Source organism: Stylophora pistillata, chromosome 4 (assembly GCF_964205215.1).
Source record: "Stylophora pistillata chromosome 4, jaStyPist1.2, whole genome shotgun sequence".
Taxonomy (NCBI): Eukaryota; Metazoa; Cnidaria; class Anthozoa; order Scleractinia; family Pocilloporidae; genus Stylophora; species Stylophora pistillata.
In genome coordinates, this window is record NC_142522.1 from 21,242,954 (window position 1) to 21,261,197 (window position 18,244).

Below are 18,244 nucleotides of genomic sequence, written 5' to 3' on the forward strand. Positions count from 1 at the left end.
AATCATGTGGTGCACTAAGAATAAGTTTTGATAATCATTTCTCATGTGGAATAGTCTGTGCCCATGAAAGTGAGAAATGATATGGTGATAAGTAGTTACTAATAGTTCATACTGCAGCCCAGCTGCTTGAAACTTGTGCGCAGAACTTGTGTGCATAACTTGTGTGCATAACTTGTGCTTTGTAAAAGAAAATGATAAATAACTTTGTCACATTTGTCATGATTTGGTTTGTTGTACATTTGCCTTTATTTATTTCTTTTTATTTGTGTTGTTTCTAGGGTTCTTCATCTGTAATGAATGAACATAAATCTTGCTTATTGAGCTTTATTCCTCATTGTTCATTAGTGATTTTGATCTTGTTTAAACACCTACACTAAGGTTAAATATTTACTTTATATTTTGGCTGGTGCATGCATGCTGGTTGAAATTTTCTCCAGGTCCTTAGCCATTGTGGGTAGATAAGACATAATGCCTTTACCTTGATTCATTGGTGTGCTCCAAGCTGATTTTCACAATTGGACTTGTAGTTACAACTTATTATGTATAATTTCTATGGTCAACTATCTTACGAAGAAAATTTTGGCTATTATATATGAATGATATCAGGAACCTAGCATGCATTTTTCATGGAACACTTTTCCTATTTGTGGAAAAGTCTCAGGTATTTACACCTGGAAAGTGTTGAGAATTTCATAAACCTTCCTTTATAAGGTTACAAGATGGCACATGGTCTAATTGGCTGAAACAGCTTGCTCTAAGACACTAAAAAAATTTGGCGAGCTGGATTGTGTAAGCTTTGGAGGTGAATTTCTTACATCATTTCTTCAGCTTTTTGACAAGATTTGAACCCTGTGGTTCTGACAAACCCAAAGTGAAGGTGGACTTGGCCTTGGATCACAGGGCCTAGGAACACAAAGATCCAGGAATTCTTTTTAATAAGGGGAGCCCAAAGTTTGCTTTGAAACAATTTTTTTTGTTATTTACAGCCTAAATGAGCTAGGAAATACTCAGTTCATGTTGAGTAGTAACATGATTCTCAAGCTGCCAGAATTTTGGTGTCAGACAAAGAGCAGAAGAAAAGAAAAACCTCACAGATCTGGGGGGGACCTCCTGGGCCATCCTCTTAGATCACCACCAGCTGCTTCTCCTGACTTCATGGAGGCTAACTGCAGCAGTGTTAACACTGTTTGAAGTTTTTAAGTATATCAACAAAGTTGAAATGGTAAATTGGCTACCGTTATGATTATAAAAGCTGACGTTTCAGGCGTTAGCCCTTCGTCGGAGCCCTTCGCTCTGACAAAGGGCTAACGCTCGAAACGTCAGCTTTTATAATCGTAACGGTGGCCAATTTACCATTTTCAACTTTGTTGATATATTCAAATTATTTCGTTACCCCCACCAACGCAGCCCCAAACAGTTTCTTTAGAAACTATCAGCCTTTATTCATTTGAAGTATTTAAGGTCTGCCACGTCTCGAGTTTCTCCCTACTCTTCTTCATGCCCTTGCCATTTCCTGAGTATTTGACAGTGGAACGGAGCGCACCAGAGGTTTATTGTTTGTTCATCCCCAATCTCTCTTTCTCCAGATAATTGCTTACTTTTGGGAGTCTGGGTCTAGTAAGATAACCGCTTACTTGTAACACCACGTGTTCGCCTTGAGAGCGTCCGAGATTTCGTGAGCGGGTTTTGTGAAGTCTTACGGGCAGCAATATACTTCGCTAGGTTGAACATTTTTGAAAATTTTCCGTGACAAAAATGTGGGAGAATGTACCTGATTTTCTGGAGCTATTCAGGAACTTTCCTGTTTCCATATCAGTTCTGTTTGTGGTGCCAATAGTCCTTCTGAGCGGCCCCGTTTCACCTGTCATGGCTGCGCACGAGTTTCCCGTATTCAGAATGCAACAATTTGACCTTCACCAAACTCAAAGCGGTAAGTCTTTACCGAGAATAAATTATTATTAAAAAAACAATATTAGATCAATCATTCTAAAGAAATACAATCTAGGAACAGAGAATCCGTGGATGGATTTATTCACAGACTACCCTTCTACGGTTCTATTTTTGATGCGCGTTTCTCGTGTTCCACGCTTTCTTGATAAAAATCTTAAATAAATTTATTACATAGTATGAAAGTGACAGTATTATATATTTTGAATGTGAATGAATAGAGTTCTCTCAGTTTTAAGTCTTTGGACAACTATTATATGATTCAGACGACCCAAGCAAATCCATACCAAGGTCGTATGATTCCACCTCAGTTTGCTATTAAAATATTTTGGGCAGGTCTTGTAAAATAGATTATAGATAAAATGACTGCCTACTTCCGCAGCATGTCTGTCTCTGTGGTGATAATAAATGTTAATATTTCTTTGTGATGGGTTGGAGAGGCATTCAGGTAAAAAAAAAAAAAAATGGAATTTTAGCGGTACAAGGGTTAGGGGGAGAGTTATTGTTACTAATACTTTGTGTATTTAGATGGTAAGGGTGGGAAAGTCTGTGTGGAAAGAGGTTGTGTTTTTTTGAAACACCAGTGTTATTTGTTCTTGAATTCTATTAACCTTCCTACCTATGAGACAACAGGTATTTTTACACAGGTAATTAATTACAGGTCACAAAATGAACTCTTTTCTCTTGTTAAAGGAGTGTAAATTACATCAAGTAATTAAAGGAAATCTAAACTTAATGAACTCTTTTTTCATCCTAGGATCTCGCAGCTCACTGGTTAACATGGAAGCACGACCCTTGACCTCTGACATGTTAACAAGACGTTGTGTGGTGACAAGGCTATCAGATCTCACCATTGACAGATTTAAGGATGCTGTCCAAACCTTTGGGGCAGGCGCAGTACTGATTCTGCTCCCAAAAAATACATCTGTGGCCTCCCTTGATCAGCTGGAGGTACGAATAGTCCTTTTTACAGTTGTGTGCTTGGTTGCCAAGCCTTTGAATGGGAGTGAGGCTAGGGGTGACCTTGTTATGATACAAACCTCACTGCCTTTCAAATGTAAATCACTTTGTTGTCATGCTAACTAGATACAGGTCTCTATCACAACAAGGTCACCTTCAGCCTCACTCCAAATCAAAGGCTTGGCAACTAAGTACACAACTGTAAAATGGCCTATTCTAAAAGTAGTTTAATTGGTGGCCTGCCTGGTTGTTAACATCTGCTAATACCCCTTAAGACTGAGTTAGGAAGGGCATCTTGCCAAACAAATCTGTCTCCTTTTAAGTTCTGTTATGATCAGTGCATCTCTCTTCTGAATAAAGTATTGATGCTTGGAAATACTCTTAAATATGAGGGCTCTCTACTGAGGTTATCAACCCTGTACACTTTGTCTAAGAAAGAATTAGACTTTGACCGAGTTATTTGTTCTTTGTCTGAAATTGAAATCACCTTTTTTGCTGTGCACAAGTTTTCTTTCTTCAAGAGTTTAAGGCAAGAAGGGGGAGATAAACAATAGCCTCAAATAGGCTGTGTATTGTGTTATAAATGTAGGTGGGATAGACAGAAAATTTTCATTTTTGTGGTTTTGTTCATAAAATGTACTTGCAGAAGAAAAATGTGTTGACTCCAAATTCCTTTGAAGTGTGAAAGTCATTGTAAGTTATTGATCTAAGTTATCTAATAAAGCTATCTACATAGTAGGGAGAGAGCTAAGTGCCATTTAAACAATTCACTTAAAGTGTCTATATGACCAACAGGATTTTTATTGTTTTAGTATCTCTTTAACCGGTAAAAAAGTATTCTCAAAAAAAAAAATTTGATTCTGATGCCTCTTCACCCTAAAATCGAGCTTTAAAGTTCCCGCTTCGGCCATGCCCAATGAAGTCGACCGTGTAAGGGAAGATTGGTGATGAGTGATGTCACTTCAGGAGCGTCTGAGCATCGTTTTGTTACTTTGCTTGACAAACGCAGTACTTTCACAACACATCTATCAGGCATATTTAGGTCGCCGAAAACTCTTTACTTTACTGAAAAAAAAAAACAGTGAAATGAACCACTGGCGGGATTTGGTGCGTTCCTGACTTGACGTCACGACCTATTCTGAACCCAATCTCTTTTTTGCCCCAACTCACCGTCACCTTTAATGAGTGTGGCCAAAGCGGGAAGTTTAAAGCTCGAGTGCAGGGCGAAGACTCATCAGAAGACAATTTTTATTTAAGAGTACTTTTTTACATGTTAAATACATACCAAAACTATGAAAACCCTGTTGGCCGTATAGACACTTTAACTGAATGTACAAATTCTATGTTCAGTAGTTCAACTTACTCAAGAATACATGTATCTTGTAGAGTTGCTGGTGCCCTCAAAAATAATGTTTAACGAAGTAACATGTATGTATTTTGGACACCCTCTCTTTGTCTTAGGAGTGGCAGCAGCTGGAGAGAGATCTATTAACCGTTGAGGTTCCAGTGGCTGTATATTTTGCTTATGAAGACAAAGAGTTATCAGAAATTTATGATGATATCAAAACAGCTGTGACCAGTGATCAAGCTGGTTCAGCATTTGAAGGTATGTAAAGAATTGTCTTATTATAAATGAAAGGCAAAAGATATTCAGGAAGAGTTGTATGTTAAAAAGTAAAGCCACTTGTAGAATGGCGTAGGAGTCAGAAGGTTTAAATCCTTCCAAGCTACAATAGTTTTCAGCAGCTCGGAATAACAAGACGTTTGCTACTCCTTCCTGGACACGAGGCTAGTCTAATATATAGATTTAGCCCAGCCTAAAAGTGGAGCTCGCATTTTTTTTCCCTGCAATGTCTCAAGGGCACAACACCTTGCCTTATATATACTGGGTAACTGTATTGCAGTAATAGCTTTGTGTGTGTGTGTGTGTGTGTGTGTGTGTGTCTTTTTCTCTTTTTTGTTATTTTCCTATTTTTTTTTTCTTAATTTCTATTTTTTATGTAAACGAACGAAAGTGCTTTAAATAAATTTATTAAAAAGAAAAAGAAAAAAAGGAAAAAACAAAAAAAAACATCGTCTTGTCCCAGCCAGGACTTGAACCTAGGTAGTCCGACTCAGAGCCCTGTGCACTGACCACTGGACTACTGGACAAAACTGTGGTGTTGGCATACCCATGGTATATTTGACCGCACATGCTAAAAGTAGCACCTTGTACGGACGCCCATACAGTCATAAGTCCAATTTTTTCAGCTTGATTGGTTACTACTACCATTTTGTATAATGATGGGGCTTTGCTGTGTGCGCTGCGAGCTCCACTATTACTGTGTCAATACAGCATTTTATTAAAATTCATGGAGTTTAATTCCCCATACTCTCGACAAGATGAACAACCATTCTCTCAAAGTTTCCCAGACTGTTAAAGTGTTTGCTGTTAGCATTTTGTACTCCTGAATGGAGAAGAGGTACTGTGAAAGGTAAGTGTCTTGTTCAAAGACACAACAAAGGCTTGAGCCCAAAGCTCAGTACACTGGTTGCGGGGACACCAAGGCCCCGTCAATCTCAACTGTTACTTGTAAACCTTGAGAGTGAGTCATTACAGTTAACTGGTTGTGAGGACACCAAGGTCTCATCAGTCCCAACTGATACTTGTAAACCTTGAGAGTGAGTCATTATAGTTAACTGGTTGCAAGGATACGAAGGTCTCGTCAGTTTCAACTGATACTTGTAAACCTTGAGAGTGAGTCATTACTGTTAACTGGTTGTGAGGACACTAAGGTCTCGTCAGTCTCAACTGATACTTGTAAACCTTGAGAGTGAGTCATTACAGTTAACTGGTTGCTAGGATACGAAGGTCTCATCAGTCTCAACTGATACTAGTAAACCTCGAGAGTGAGTCATTACAGTTAACTGGTTGCAAGGATATGAAGGTCTTGTCAGTCTCAACTGATACTTGTAAACCTTGAGAGTGAGTCATTACAGTTAACTCCAGGTGATCTGTGACGTCATTGCGGGGGCCTGGGGAAAGAATTTTAATGCCGTATCCCATTAACCAACGCGCGCACCAATTCAACCTGTTTTCATGGCGGTCGGTTGGCGTGATGCAAGGTCGATGTAGCTAACTACTTTTGCACTCTAACAAGTGAGAAGACTTGTCATGGGTAGTTTGAACAATGCAGGTACTGCCATGAAAAGAAACTCCATGTCTGTGTGGTTAAATACTTTGACAGCTTTTCGCGATGAACATTGCAGACAATCCAAACGTAAGTTCGATGTACTCATGCATAATTTGTATGAAGTTTGCTTTTTTATTTCATACTTATGTACTGGATCGGGCATTTGCTTTATCAACAGTAAATGTTATTCGCATTAAAGCTGCCTTGTTTCTGGGAATGGTGTGTATGTGTTGATTTTATTTTTTATATGTGCTGATTTTAAAGAAGTTTTGATCGAGCCTTCGTTGCTCTCTTGAAGTCAGTTCCATTATCGCGGGCTTTTTGACACGGGGATATTCAGCATTTAAAGTACTTTTAAACATGTAGTTTCTTTTGCCGGCTAATTGTTTTTATTTTGATTTTTGTTGTTTGTTTGGATGTCTTGTCGAGCAAAGGAAAATGTGCTTCACACCGCGTCAGTAATTCGACTTCATTGCCCATTTCAAAACTGTGGTAAATTTTAGAAAAACAAAAAGAATTTAAGCGAACATCTTTGTCTTTATCCGGAGCACAAACTGGATGGCTTGTCAACCTCTTGGAAACAGGTTTCATTAAGACAATGTGCAGAAAAATTTCTAGACGACGAGAGTAATCCTTATTCCAGGAAGCAAAGGGTCAGTGAAGTGCTGAACTGTCTGAACGATGAAGAACTTGTGGATTTAGTTTTACCAAAGATTGCCAAAATTTTGTCACCTGTGGACTTTTTACGTCAAGGAACTGATGGAAATCATGATTTTCACAGCAAATTATTGAAGTTCAGAGATGAACTTTTCCTGCACTACCCAGAACTTTAGGCACTGTTTTCTCCGGAGCCCTCAACAAGCACTGGTTTCTATAACCAGAGGCAAGTGTTCACTGAAATAGTTCAAAAGAACAAACCTAATTCTTGCAACTGGCTCCTTGAAATTGACAATGGTTCTTTTTTCAAGGATGTTGTTATGCCTTGTGTTTTTGAAAAAACAGCACTCGGCATTTTTGGAATTTTTTTTGTGGAATTGTCAGGTCCCTTGCGATTGGACAAAAGGAAACACAAGATGCACTAAGAAACAAGTGGGGAAAAAATTGGAAGTGGCCATTGGCATCAATTCAATTTTAAGTAAAGATGAGATTTTTGGTAATCTGAATGACACCCACCAAGAATTACTGAGACAAATTGGTCCAGAATTTAATGAATTTGGAGAAGTGGTTGTAGGCCATGTTGACAATGAAAAGTACATTTCATTGTTTCTTGCCCAACCTGGAACTCAGAGTGTAATAAATACACCCAACAATTGTCTGATTCTAATGGATTACACAGATGGTTTTCCGTGGCTTAAATGGTCTCATCATTTTACCGCAGAAACCAGTGTAAGAGTGAAACTAGTTGAGCCTTACAATTTACTTAGCACAGTTTTGACTGTTGCCCTTTGGTTGGGGAATGATGACTAGGAGACAAAAAAAAATGTGGTCATGCTGTTTATAAACAGCTTCAAGAGCTAAAACAATTAAACATCCACTGACTGGGCAAGAAATAAAAATTACTAGTCTAAGACACACTTGTGGGGATGGTAAGGAAAGGAGGTTATCTACTGGCAGTTCATCTGCCAAATCTACTTATCTAATCCCAGAAGCTCCAGAGCACCAGAGCCAACTGGGTGACATGAAGATCATCTGTCCAGAACCAGTTTGGACAGTTTTAGATGCAGAGAGTTGCCAAAAAGAAAATTTGAGACTGAACTATGTGGAAAAGCCCCCACTATAGAAAAGCACAGAGAGTTTGCAAAACAAAATCTTGGGAACACTGGGCGTAAAAATTTGAATGGTTTCAGTCACCTGAAACACTATGTTTGCGAATTGCAAAAATTGCAGCAGGTAAAATTTGCCTTTTTCAAACTAGTTCACATCAACAGTGATTGTATTGTGCCAGAAAATATCTATATCTAATCCACAGGAAGGTTTTTTGGTTTAACACACTTAGCCACCAGGAAGTTGTCTTCAGCTTTACTTTCCTTGCAACAATAGAGGTAGCGGTCTGTAGGGTGATTATGGATATTTCTACAAAATGTGTAGCTCCATAAAATATTGATATCTCCCCCATGGAAGGGATTTTTTATAAGCACCCCACGCTCCAGAAATTCTGAAAAATCTCCCAAATTTTTTTTTATAATTTTTGGTCTTTGAGAATGAGATCCCCAGGAATTTTCATTTACCTTCTGTGGAGGGGGTGGGGGGATAATGGCTAGTTACTGGAACTACACAATAAGAATAACAAAACAAAATGTGTATAGCAACATGCTCAAAAATGATTAAAGTCCTTTTAAAATTAGGAAGTAGCATGTATGCCTATCACAAGTTTGCACCCTTTCACAAAGAATCCTGTAAAATTATAATCTACATTTTACATAAATTGGGTATAGTATATGACCCAACTGATACTGTGTACCACAATAATATCTGGAATTTTTACAGTTTAAAAAATTAGTTGTGTGCTACACAGCTCTGCAAGTCTGTTCATTTCATTTCTGTTCATCTTCATGACCAAAGATTCCTTGAGTCTACATGTCATGTCATTACCAGAGTTGGAGAGGAAGGTTCGAAGGCAGAGTTGTATCATTGAAGCAGAAGTCAACCAGAAATCGAGTGGCAAATGGACGGAGGAATGTATCTTGGCAAGTGAAAAACCACCATACCGGATTACAGTGGGACTGATGTGTCAAAATGAGCCTAAATTGAGCCAGTTGAAAGAAGCTGCTACAAAAGACTCCATCCTTGAAGCGAGCAGCTGATGGAGGCCTTCAGGCAACTTACCAACCAAGCTCGAACGTCCATGGAAATCCCCAGGAAAAGTATCTGGTCTTGAAAGATCCGACTCTCGTCAGAGCTAGGTAGTTTGCTTGTGTACGTCTCTTAAGCACATTACCATCGCACAATAAAACTGAGTACGTCGTCAAAATGTACTCCCTGATGGAAATGAATTTTAAAACAGTCTTCTGCGGGAAAGAATCGAGCGCTGAGTCGAGAATACTATCCCAGCATTGGACTCACAGAAGCCATCCAAGTGAGTAAAATTTTCACCTTTCAGAATAATAGCTGTCTTTCAGAACATTTCTTTGTCGCAAACTTTCCTGCATGGCGTCCGACCGACCGCTATGCTTCAAAAACAGATTGAATTGGCGCACGCGTTTGTTTATGGGATACGGTATTAAAATTTCTTTCCCCAGGCCCCTGCAATGACGTCACAGATCATCTGGCTGGTTGTGAGGACACCAAGGTCTCATCAGTCTTAACTGATACTTGTAGACCTCAGGGTCTGGGTCATTACAGTTTACAGCTCTTATCAAGTTTAGATAGCAATGATTTGGAAATTTCTTTAGTTTTTACCACCAATTCATGTTGATGTTACTTGACTGTATGATTTTAGCTTTACTTGGAGTTGCTTCAGCTAGTGGGTATCAAATGGTTGTGAATGTTGGAGAAGCCAAACAGATAAAAGATGCAGCTATTACAAGTTTACAGGTACCATTTGTGATTATTTTATGAATTGCTAACATGGAGAATAGTACATTTTTTATATTCACTATATAATTACAGTGTTTAATAATGTTTAAGCTGCACTCACAGGTAAGCTGTACCTGTAGATAAGCTGCTCCTTGAGTTTGGCAACTCAAAAGTTTTTGAAAACAAATCACTTATGGAGTCTTGATTTAGAGAATTGTCAATATTTTGTGTTTTGAAAATCCTTTCTCCATGAATCGCACTCAGTTTGGTTATACACCATGCCTTATCTGAGCCGAGATGAGAAAGGAGAACAAAAGCTCTGTCAAAAGCCACTCTTGTGCAGATGAATTGCCATGAGTGGAAGAGAACTTTGCAACATTTTTTAGCATTTTTTACCAATGGGTTGCTTCATTTTATATTTTTAGAACATGGTATGTTTTGATTTCTATGAAAAAAGTGATTCTATTTTGATTTTATCGGACAAGAAGTACACAAACTTTTAATGAACTTGACCTTGGACATTTTGGTCAGTTGCCCTAGCCTCTTGCAGCTGGGAATTCATACTTAGTTTTGTGAGTTTTTTTCTGTTGTTGTTTTTAGGGGAAGTTGTCAGGAATGGGAATTGATGAACAACTGCCCACAATTGCTGTTGTAGCTCACTATGATGCTTTTGGTATAGCACCGGTAAGGCAATTTTAAACTCGCATTAAATGATTAAGACTGGCTCTTAAACTCTGTCATTAAGCTGTTCAGAGGAAATACCCTAGTAATGATTTTGTGATTCGTGAGTTTTCATACAGAGGTTATGAACATACTATTGCATACCAATAGACAGGAAACATTTATTATAACAATAGGTGTTCCTTGACTGGTAACTGATGAGGCCTGTAGTGCAGTGATGATTGATATAATTGTATGCAATATTTTAAAGTGTATGAAAAAGTGTAGGCAATATTTTATGTCACCTTTTACAGTATTTAATGTCTTCCTTTCTAGAGTATTTCATTTGGATCAGATGATAATGGTAGTGGGGTTGTGGCTCTCCTAGAATTGGCAAGATTGTTTTCAAGGTCAGTCAGAAATTTGATTTGTACTTAACTTCATGTAAAGAATATCAAAATAATAGGATGCATCATGGCATATCCTTTCATTGCAAAACACACAGCATCATGAAACAGCTATAAATACTGAATACAAGGAATTGACTGTAACACTTAATGCCAGACGCTGTTGAAATTTGACAGCTGCAGAAATGTAGTCTGTACCTCAAAATTTTAGTAAAACCTTACAATGGTTACAGCTGTATCCCATGCAGTGAAAAAGCCACTCTTGGGATGAGTTTTACATGAAAGTGGAAGAGAATGTGAACTGAGAAATAAAAAATTTGACAGTCAACAGGATGCTAGAGCATATCAAACAACAACAATCAATATGAGTTTCCATCTCTTGGGCAAACTTTGATTCATGCTCTGTTATTTTTCAGGCTGTATGCAGATCCTAGAATGCAAGCAAGGTATGCTTTTGATTACTGAGTACTGTTTTGAAGAAGTACACAGTGTAGTTTGCTTCTGAAGTAAGTTGTCTATCCTTTTGGTTTACCACCTAATGTAAATTCTCTTCACATTGTAAAGATACAATTTGGTGTTCTTTCTCTCTGGTGGAGGAAAGTTTAATTATCAAGGGACAAAAAGGTGGCTGGAGGACAATCTGGATAATCCAGGTAGGTACATGGACATAAACAGGTATAATACCAACCACATTTATAATTATGTATACAAGAATTAGGAATAATGAGAAGAAAATGAAGCATTAAAAAAATCACAATTGGATGGTATGTACTGTACATACATTGGTTTATGTGTACATGTAGTAGGTATGCCCACTTTAGACCCTAACATCCGCATGTATATTCTCCAGACTGTTCTCCATACACATTCTATCATTATTACAAGGAGAGTTTAATTAATAATCAAGAGCTTCTTTAGTTAGTGATCACTTCCCTTATTCTGGTGACCTTAATGTGCGATTAAAGGGTGAAATATAAGGAGATATTAGATGTTAACCACTTTGAGGTCAGAGTCAAACCACCTTCTTCTGGACAATTCATTTACAAGTCAATGATTTTTGTTTCTCAGAAACAAGTGTACTCAGTGACGTGGACTATGTGTTATGTCTGGATAGCATTGGGAAGACAGATCATATGTTTTTACATGTTTCCAAACCTCCAAAAGAAGGAACTCCTGCATTTGCCTTAGTAGAGGTATGTTCAATATATCTTCTTAGACTTGCTGGTGTGTAGTATTGTTGAGTTTTTTTGATGATTTGTACCATACTTTGACGAGCCTGTGGAGAAAGTCAAGATACAAACTTAAAGGATATGCTGTAGCTGTGAGAAAAAATAAGGATGACTTTAATAGCCATAAAGACTGTAGTGAAGTTCTGTTTTTTCAAACCATTTGAGAACAAGCACAAATGATTGGACCTGTTTGATAAAAATTATTCAATGTTAACGACCATGAAGAATTGGAAATAAGACAACACCTAGAGTGCATCCAAAGTTTCAGAGATTCAGGTCTAAATATTTCGGACCAATACTCATGGTCTTAAAAAAAAATGAGGAGAATTTGCTACCTTCCTAAAATCAAGAAATGGATAGATATTCTAGTCTTCTTGGATAAGGACGAATAAACCGTAGGCTCCGTCTCCTGCAGGGTTTGGGGTAGGAGACGTTAATTTCCCATGCACTAAATTACTGTGTGGTGGATGTCCTCCCCTAGGTGGGATGGGTGGGAATTGGCCCTGAAAAGCCCCTATGGGGAGTGGTCAATTAACCTATGTATGTATGTATGTCTCCATTGTAGAGGGTCATTATCAGCTCCAGAATTGTTTTTCTATCTGGGCTCTAATTTTTGAGAGTAAAGACATCGTTTATTAATTTTTTACATCTTTTTCTTCAACCCAATAGGAATTTAAAATGGTAAGTCCATTTTCAACTCATTCTGATAATTATAACAAAGTCTTTCAAAGTATATATTTGACAACTAAAATTGTAAAAATGTTTACCATAAATAAGAAAGAGATAAAAAACTCAGAAACGGAGAAAGACACTTTCTGGGATTTTCAATTATACTTAATGCATTTAGTTTATCTCACTTTAGATATCATTAGACCACAAGCACTAAAATGTTTTCTTTTGGTATGTGACTGCTGAGTGCTGTGCTTTAAACATTGTCTTCAAATTTTTTTTCCCCACTTGTCATGGCAACCAAAACAGCCACTAGAGGGCTGTTATTGTCCCCACCCTTTTTGCAAATGTAGGTGTAGAATCTAACTAATGATAACAACTTTTGATTCTCTTTAATTCAATTCATGAATGAATTTGAATTATGTTCATTCATTCTTTTAGGTAGCAGAAGAAATTTTTAAGGACCTTAATTTTACTATGGTCCACAAGAAAATTAACTTGGCAGAGGAGACATTGTCGTGGGAACATGAAAGATTTTCTCTGCACACACAGCGTCTTCCAGCTGGTACATTATCTCACCTGGCTGACCCACAAGTTTTAGGAAGATCATCAATCTTTGATGTTAGGTGAGATGCAGTAAATACTATCATTTTCTTGTCTTTTATTTGCATTTTTTTTGTTGTTGTTGTTGTTTCCTTTCATTTGTTATCAGTTCACAAAAAACATGAGGCCTACATAAACCCAAATACACATTTTAAATTTTAAGTAACAACTGTGCAACTGCTGCCATTAGCTCCATTTACCTCTTACTATTCCCTGGACACTCGGTAATATTACTTCGGCTTTCAACAATGCATTATGTTCCACTAGATGCAATGTGATGCTGACTCGTAATTTGCATATTTTTATTATTTTCAAAAAAGAACCCCACTGTTTGATACTGACAGCACTTTTAGATTACAGCTCTTGTTTTGCTTTTTTTTTTTTATTTTTTTTTTATTGCAAACTGAATATTGCCACACTGAATATTGCCACACATGTGATCACTTTTCCTATTTTTATTTTAGATCGTCTGAGAATGATGGGAAATTAAATCGTAATGTAGAGTATATTGCTGAAGTTCTGGCTAGACATGTTTTTAATTTAACAACAAAGGTGAGCTCCTTGTGGATAAATTATGGTCACAAAAGAGTAAGGCCATTTTAAAAATTAGGTTCACTCACATACATGTACTCGTACCTGTAACTGCAGAAGTTTATCTTGATCTCTGTTGCTTGAAGCAAGTGTGAGTTTTGTGTTTTTCTTGGGTAGGCTGGGAGTTGATTACAGAATGCTCTCAAGCCATTTTGGTTTTGTTGGCAGTTTGCCATTTCCTTTTACATATTAATTTTATACTGAGGGAAACATGAGGGAACTGCAGTTGATGTTTCGCTTCTTTTCTCTCGGATTTTCATTAAATTGGCACATGATGTGTAACATTTGTTTCAAGTGACAATGTTTGTGTTTCTTCATTGCTGCTTCTTTCCTGTTAAGCATAATCTAAACGTTCAAGATGTATTTGTATTATTGTTGTTAAAAAGGTTGTGGTCATTAATGGTGGTGGATAAACAAGAAATGTGTACTGTAGTATCATCATTGGTCTCACATTGTTTTCAGCTCTGATGAGACCCAACCTTTCAACTTCATTTTGCCAGAGTACGTGTTCTTCAGGCAATGAAGTCAACTGTTCATGTATAGCCTTATGAAGTGGTTAGTTTCAACAGCTGTATTTTGTATTCTTATTTGCAGGGTTTCTCTAAGAATATGAGAGTGTTCAGTGCTTCAATGGTGAGTTGACAATTAGTTTAAAGTCAGTTACACTCCAGTCTGAAAATATCCTGTAGAATACACCCATTCTTATTTTCTCTGTTCCTGTGCAAACAAAGTTGTGATAAGCCTGCTACTTTTGTACTTGCTTTGGAATCTTGTGGACTAAGCTTGTATGATGCAGTAAAATAAATAGTTCCTCAATCAGTGTTCTTCTTATTCTAGTTTTGAGCCACATGTACTTGTAACCTAGCTTAGCCCATGAAGCTAACAGGATTTATTTCTGTATATAAACCACACACAACCCACAGTTCCTCCATTCGCTCTGATGAAGGGCTAACGCTCGAAACGTCTGCTTTTCAACTCTTTATGGTGGCCAATTTACAATTTCAACTTAGTTTATAGAACCAAATTACCTTGTTACCCTCACCAATGCAGCACCACAGTTTCTTTAGAAACTTTCATACTTTATTCATTGTACTATAAAATGTTTGTTTTCTTTTGACCAAAATAATTATTTTTACTCCATTTTTAATTTCAACAGGCTGTAGATTCACATTTTGTGAAAACATGGATGGACTATCTTGGATCCCAAGCACGAGCTGCTCAGCTGTTCCATAAAGACCACCCATTTCTTACTGGATTAGAACAGGTAATAATGATCTTGCCTCTTGTGTGCATTGAAATAATGTTGAAAATGACATAATGGCAAAAAAGTGGGGATTAAAGTCATCATTGAGCTTACTATTGAGGAGATGAAAAATGCCCAAGACTTATTTTAATGTAGAATTGGTGTATTTTTGACGAAACGCTAGCAGATAATTTGTTTAATAATGTGTGTTTACTAATATTTACAGACTTTCTCAAAATTTGTCAAAGATGTTAAGAGATTCACAGCAAAAGCTGATAAAAGGTGGGGAGTTTTGTAACAGTGAATGGAAGTGTGATGTGACATTTGCACATCACAAACTAAGATTAGAAGCACTTAACCTCATTTGCAGAAATTCACTATATTTATCATGTTAGCCATATGCATGTGCGATTGAGTTCAATGCTCTCTTATAGGTTGCTGTGTTTGAGACCAAGAAAAATATATGTTTGCTATTATTTTGTTTGCCATACATTAGCATTTTAGAAAACTCTCAAATATTGTAGACTTTTTAAACCAGTGTTATGAATATTGTTACATACTGTATGCATGTTTTTTAAGGGACCCTGAGTTTGTCTTCTATGATCGGCCAGACACAAAGATGTTTGCATACAGGTAAGAAATGGGACTTGAAAGATAGTCACTGTGCATTGTTGATTCACCCAATGCAAATCTATGAAAGATCATTAATGGAGAACTTCTTGAGCAAATATGTATCGAAAATGATGGACTGGTGTTTTTTTGTAGGTTTGGAACATGACAACTGAATTGTGCTTCAAATAAGTTTCTTTTGAGTCGTATGAAAACAATTACATTAAGAAGTTTTGTTCCACAAGAACTTTCTGGATTTTATTATTTAAAAAAGGTGTTTCCTCAATTAATTATTTTTGTTTAAGGAATTGTTGTATTTTGGCCAATTCAATTGGAATTACCTGTCACAATTCATATATTATTCTTAGTGCATGCCTGTTGTCTTTTTCAGGGTGAAGCCAGCCGTCTTTGACTTGTTTCTAGCACTTGGCATTGCATCATATCTGGGAATGTTCTATCTTGCTCTTGCGGTATGTAATTAATTTAAAATTTTCATCACTCAAAGATACCTCTACTGTAATTACACAGTCTGATCTAAGATGTTTCATCCAGTTACTCAGATTGATTATTTGAGAGAAAGTGTTGATGACTGTAATTGTCAAAAGCTGGTCTCTGGGCCCTGATGACCTTCACTCCACAGCACCATCATGAACATTGTAATATCAAATTGTAGATCACTTTTGTGATTAAGGTGTACATGTGCTCTCCACTGTAAAACCACCCCACTCAGGTCTTTCAAACTGAGTATCTATTGATAAAAGTTTTACCTAATATCAACTCTTTTGCTTTTTTTATGAACAGAACTTCAATATTTTAACTGAAATTCTTCCGAGACCAGTGTCAAATATGAAGGCCAAACAACCTTGAACAAAGTAAGCAGGACTGGAGATATAAGAGCCTGTCTTTTTTCATGAATGGACTATGTCAGATACATGTCTTGTTTCATGCTATTGATTGGAGATCAAGAAATCCTTGTAGCATTGTATTGTATTGTTTTTTACTTCCCTGTTTTTACAGCATTGGAAAGACATTAAAACATTCCAATCAAAGTCGTATCTACGTTCTCTTTTCAAATTGGCGTTTAGGCATGTTGAGTGTGGCCATGGATCGAAAAAGAGTCCTGCCATACCATTAAGTTACAAAATTTGCAAGTAAAACAAAAGAACCTTTACCTTTTCTATAAAGTGATAAAAAAAATATCAGTTTACCACTTTGGTATGTCTTGTCATCTACTTCTACGGCAACAACCGCCTCCCGGTTAGCTCAATGGATAGAGCGCTGGACTTTAGTGCGGGAGATCGAGGGTTCGAGCCCCGGCCGGACCAACACTCAGGGTCTTAAAATAATTGAGAAGAATGTGCTACCTTTCCATAACATCAAGAAATTGTTAGATTTTCTAGTCTTCTCGGATAGGGCCGAATAAATGGAGGTCCCGTTTCCTGCAGGGTTAGGGGCAGGAGACGTTAATTTCCCGCGCGCGAGATTACTGTGTGATGGATGTCGGTCCCATCCTGGGGTGGGATGGGTGGGTATTTCTTGCCAAGAATCATCGCATAGATGGAGGGCAAGTATTAGTAAAAGAAATAAATAAATAACAAAAAGTAAGCTGCAGTAGTGTTTGGGCTACTTGGTTCCTATGCAAAGAACGTTTACTTTCTGTATGAACGATGCTCTCATCTCAGATGCTTGACTATACCAGGGGTTACAACATTGGTTACAAACTCCCATGAAGCTAATAGAAAGTTCTAGCTTGTTTTTAAAAGACATGTTCCCCCTTATGTCCACTTTCCTGTTTTCTTTACCATCCCCCACCATACAATAAAGTAAATGGTAAGTTATTATCACGATCGAGCTCATTTTTATTTAAGCGTGAACGATTGGGTTTATGCGGCTATATATTATATTGAATTGTAACAAATACATGAATGAAATTATTGCTAAGCTACTTGAAGTAACATCTTTGTTTGATTTACATCTTGTAACGTGTTGGTTACTTCATTGTACAAATTAAGTCAAAACTAACCACCGATACAATACAATACAACAACTTTTATTTCAACACGGTGGCGATTAAAGCGTTGCCGCTTATGGGGTCGTGCAATGAAACTAAAACCTAGGATAAAAATGTATTAAAATCGTCTTAATAATATAGAAAATCGTTATCATTATTGTGAGGCATTGTTTGTGGAGATTCCGCCTGTAAGTTTAAGTTGCGTAATTTGTCGGATTTAGAGGCCATTCTTGTATAGTTCCTGACATTGGATGTCTTTACGAGATCCGGGGTGAAGAGATTCCACACAATAGAAGCTCTAAATGCTATTGAATTTTTCATAAAATAAGTGTTAAAGCGTGGCACTATTACCGTGTTCATAGTACGAAAATGATGGATAGAAGAAGTCTTGGTTAAAATATGACCCATAGAGGGAGGGGTACAGTCATGTAAAATCTTATATGCTAATGTTGCCAACTTGACTTTATTCTTAAAGTGGAAGGAATCCCATTTGGCAGTCTTAAGTACTTCTGTGGTGGGCATATCTCGCGTTAGGCCGTATATTAACTTGGCAGCTCTACTGTGTAGACATTCCAGAGCAAGGAACCCATCCTTGTTAGTAAAACTTCCCCATATCGGCAGCGCTT

The 18,244-nt window shown here is 37.3% G+C and overlaps 2 protein-coding genes across 2 annotated transcripts in view; both read left to right on the forward strand.

The window, feature by feature from the left end:
* LOC111328779 (RIIa domain-containing protein 1) overlaps window positions 1-327 on the forward strand; it is a 2,438-nt gene extending 2,111 nt beyond the window's left edge. Inside the window, exon 4 of the mRNA XM_022933281.2 lies at window positions 1-327. This exon is cut by the window's left edge and continues 90 nt beyond it. The gene's annotated coding sequence lies outside the window, so the exon portion shown is untranslated.
* A 1,309-nt stretch (window positions 328-1,636) lies between these two features.
* Window positions 1,637-16,656, forward strand: LOC111328752 (BOS complex subunit ncln). Its single transcript, XM_022933248.2, has 18 exons — window positions 1,637-1,930; window positions 2,705-2,898; window positions 4,369-4,513; window positions 9,520-9,614; window positions 10,197-10,280; window positions 10,593-10,666; window positions 11,080-11,109; window positions 11,228-11,316; window positions 11,732-11,856; window positions 12,562-12,573; window positions 13,003-13,187; window positions 13,629-13,716; window positions 14,350-14,388; window positions 14,912-15,019; window positions 15,225-15,280; window positions 15,578-15,631; window positions 15,999-16,077; window positions 16,409-16,656. Exons 1-18 carry the CDS (start codon window positions 1,756-1,758, stop codon window positions 16,472-16,474), a joined length of 1,698 nt encoding a protein of 565 aa, XP_022788983.2. The 5' UTR covers window positions 1,637-1,755; the 3' UTR covers window positions 16,475-16,656.
* The last annotated feature ends 1,588 nt before the right edge of the window (window positions 16,657-18,244 follow it).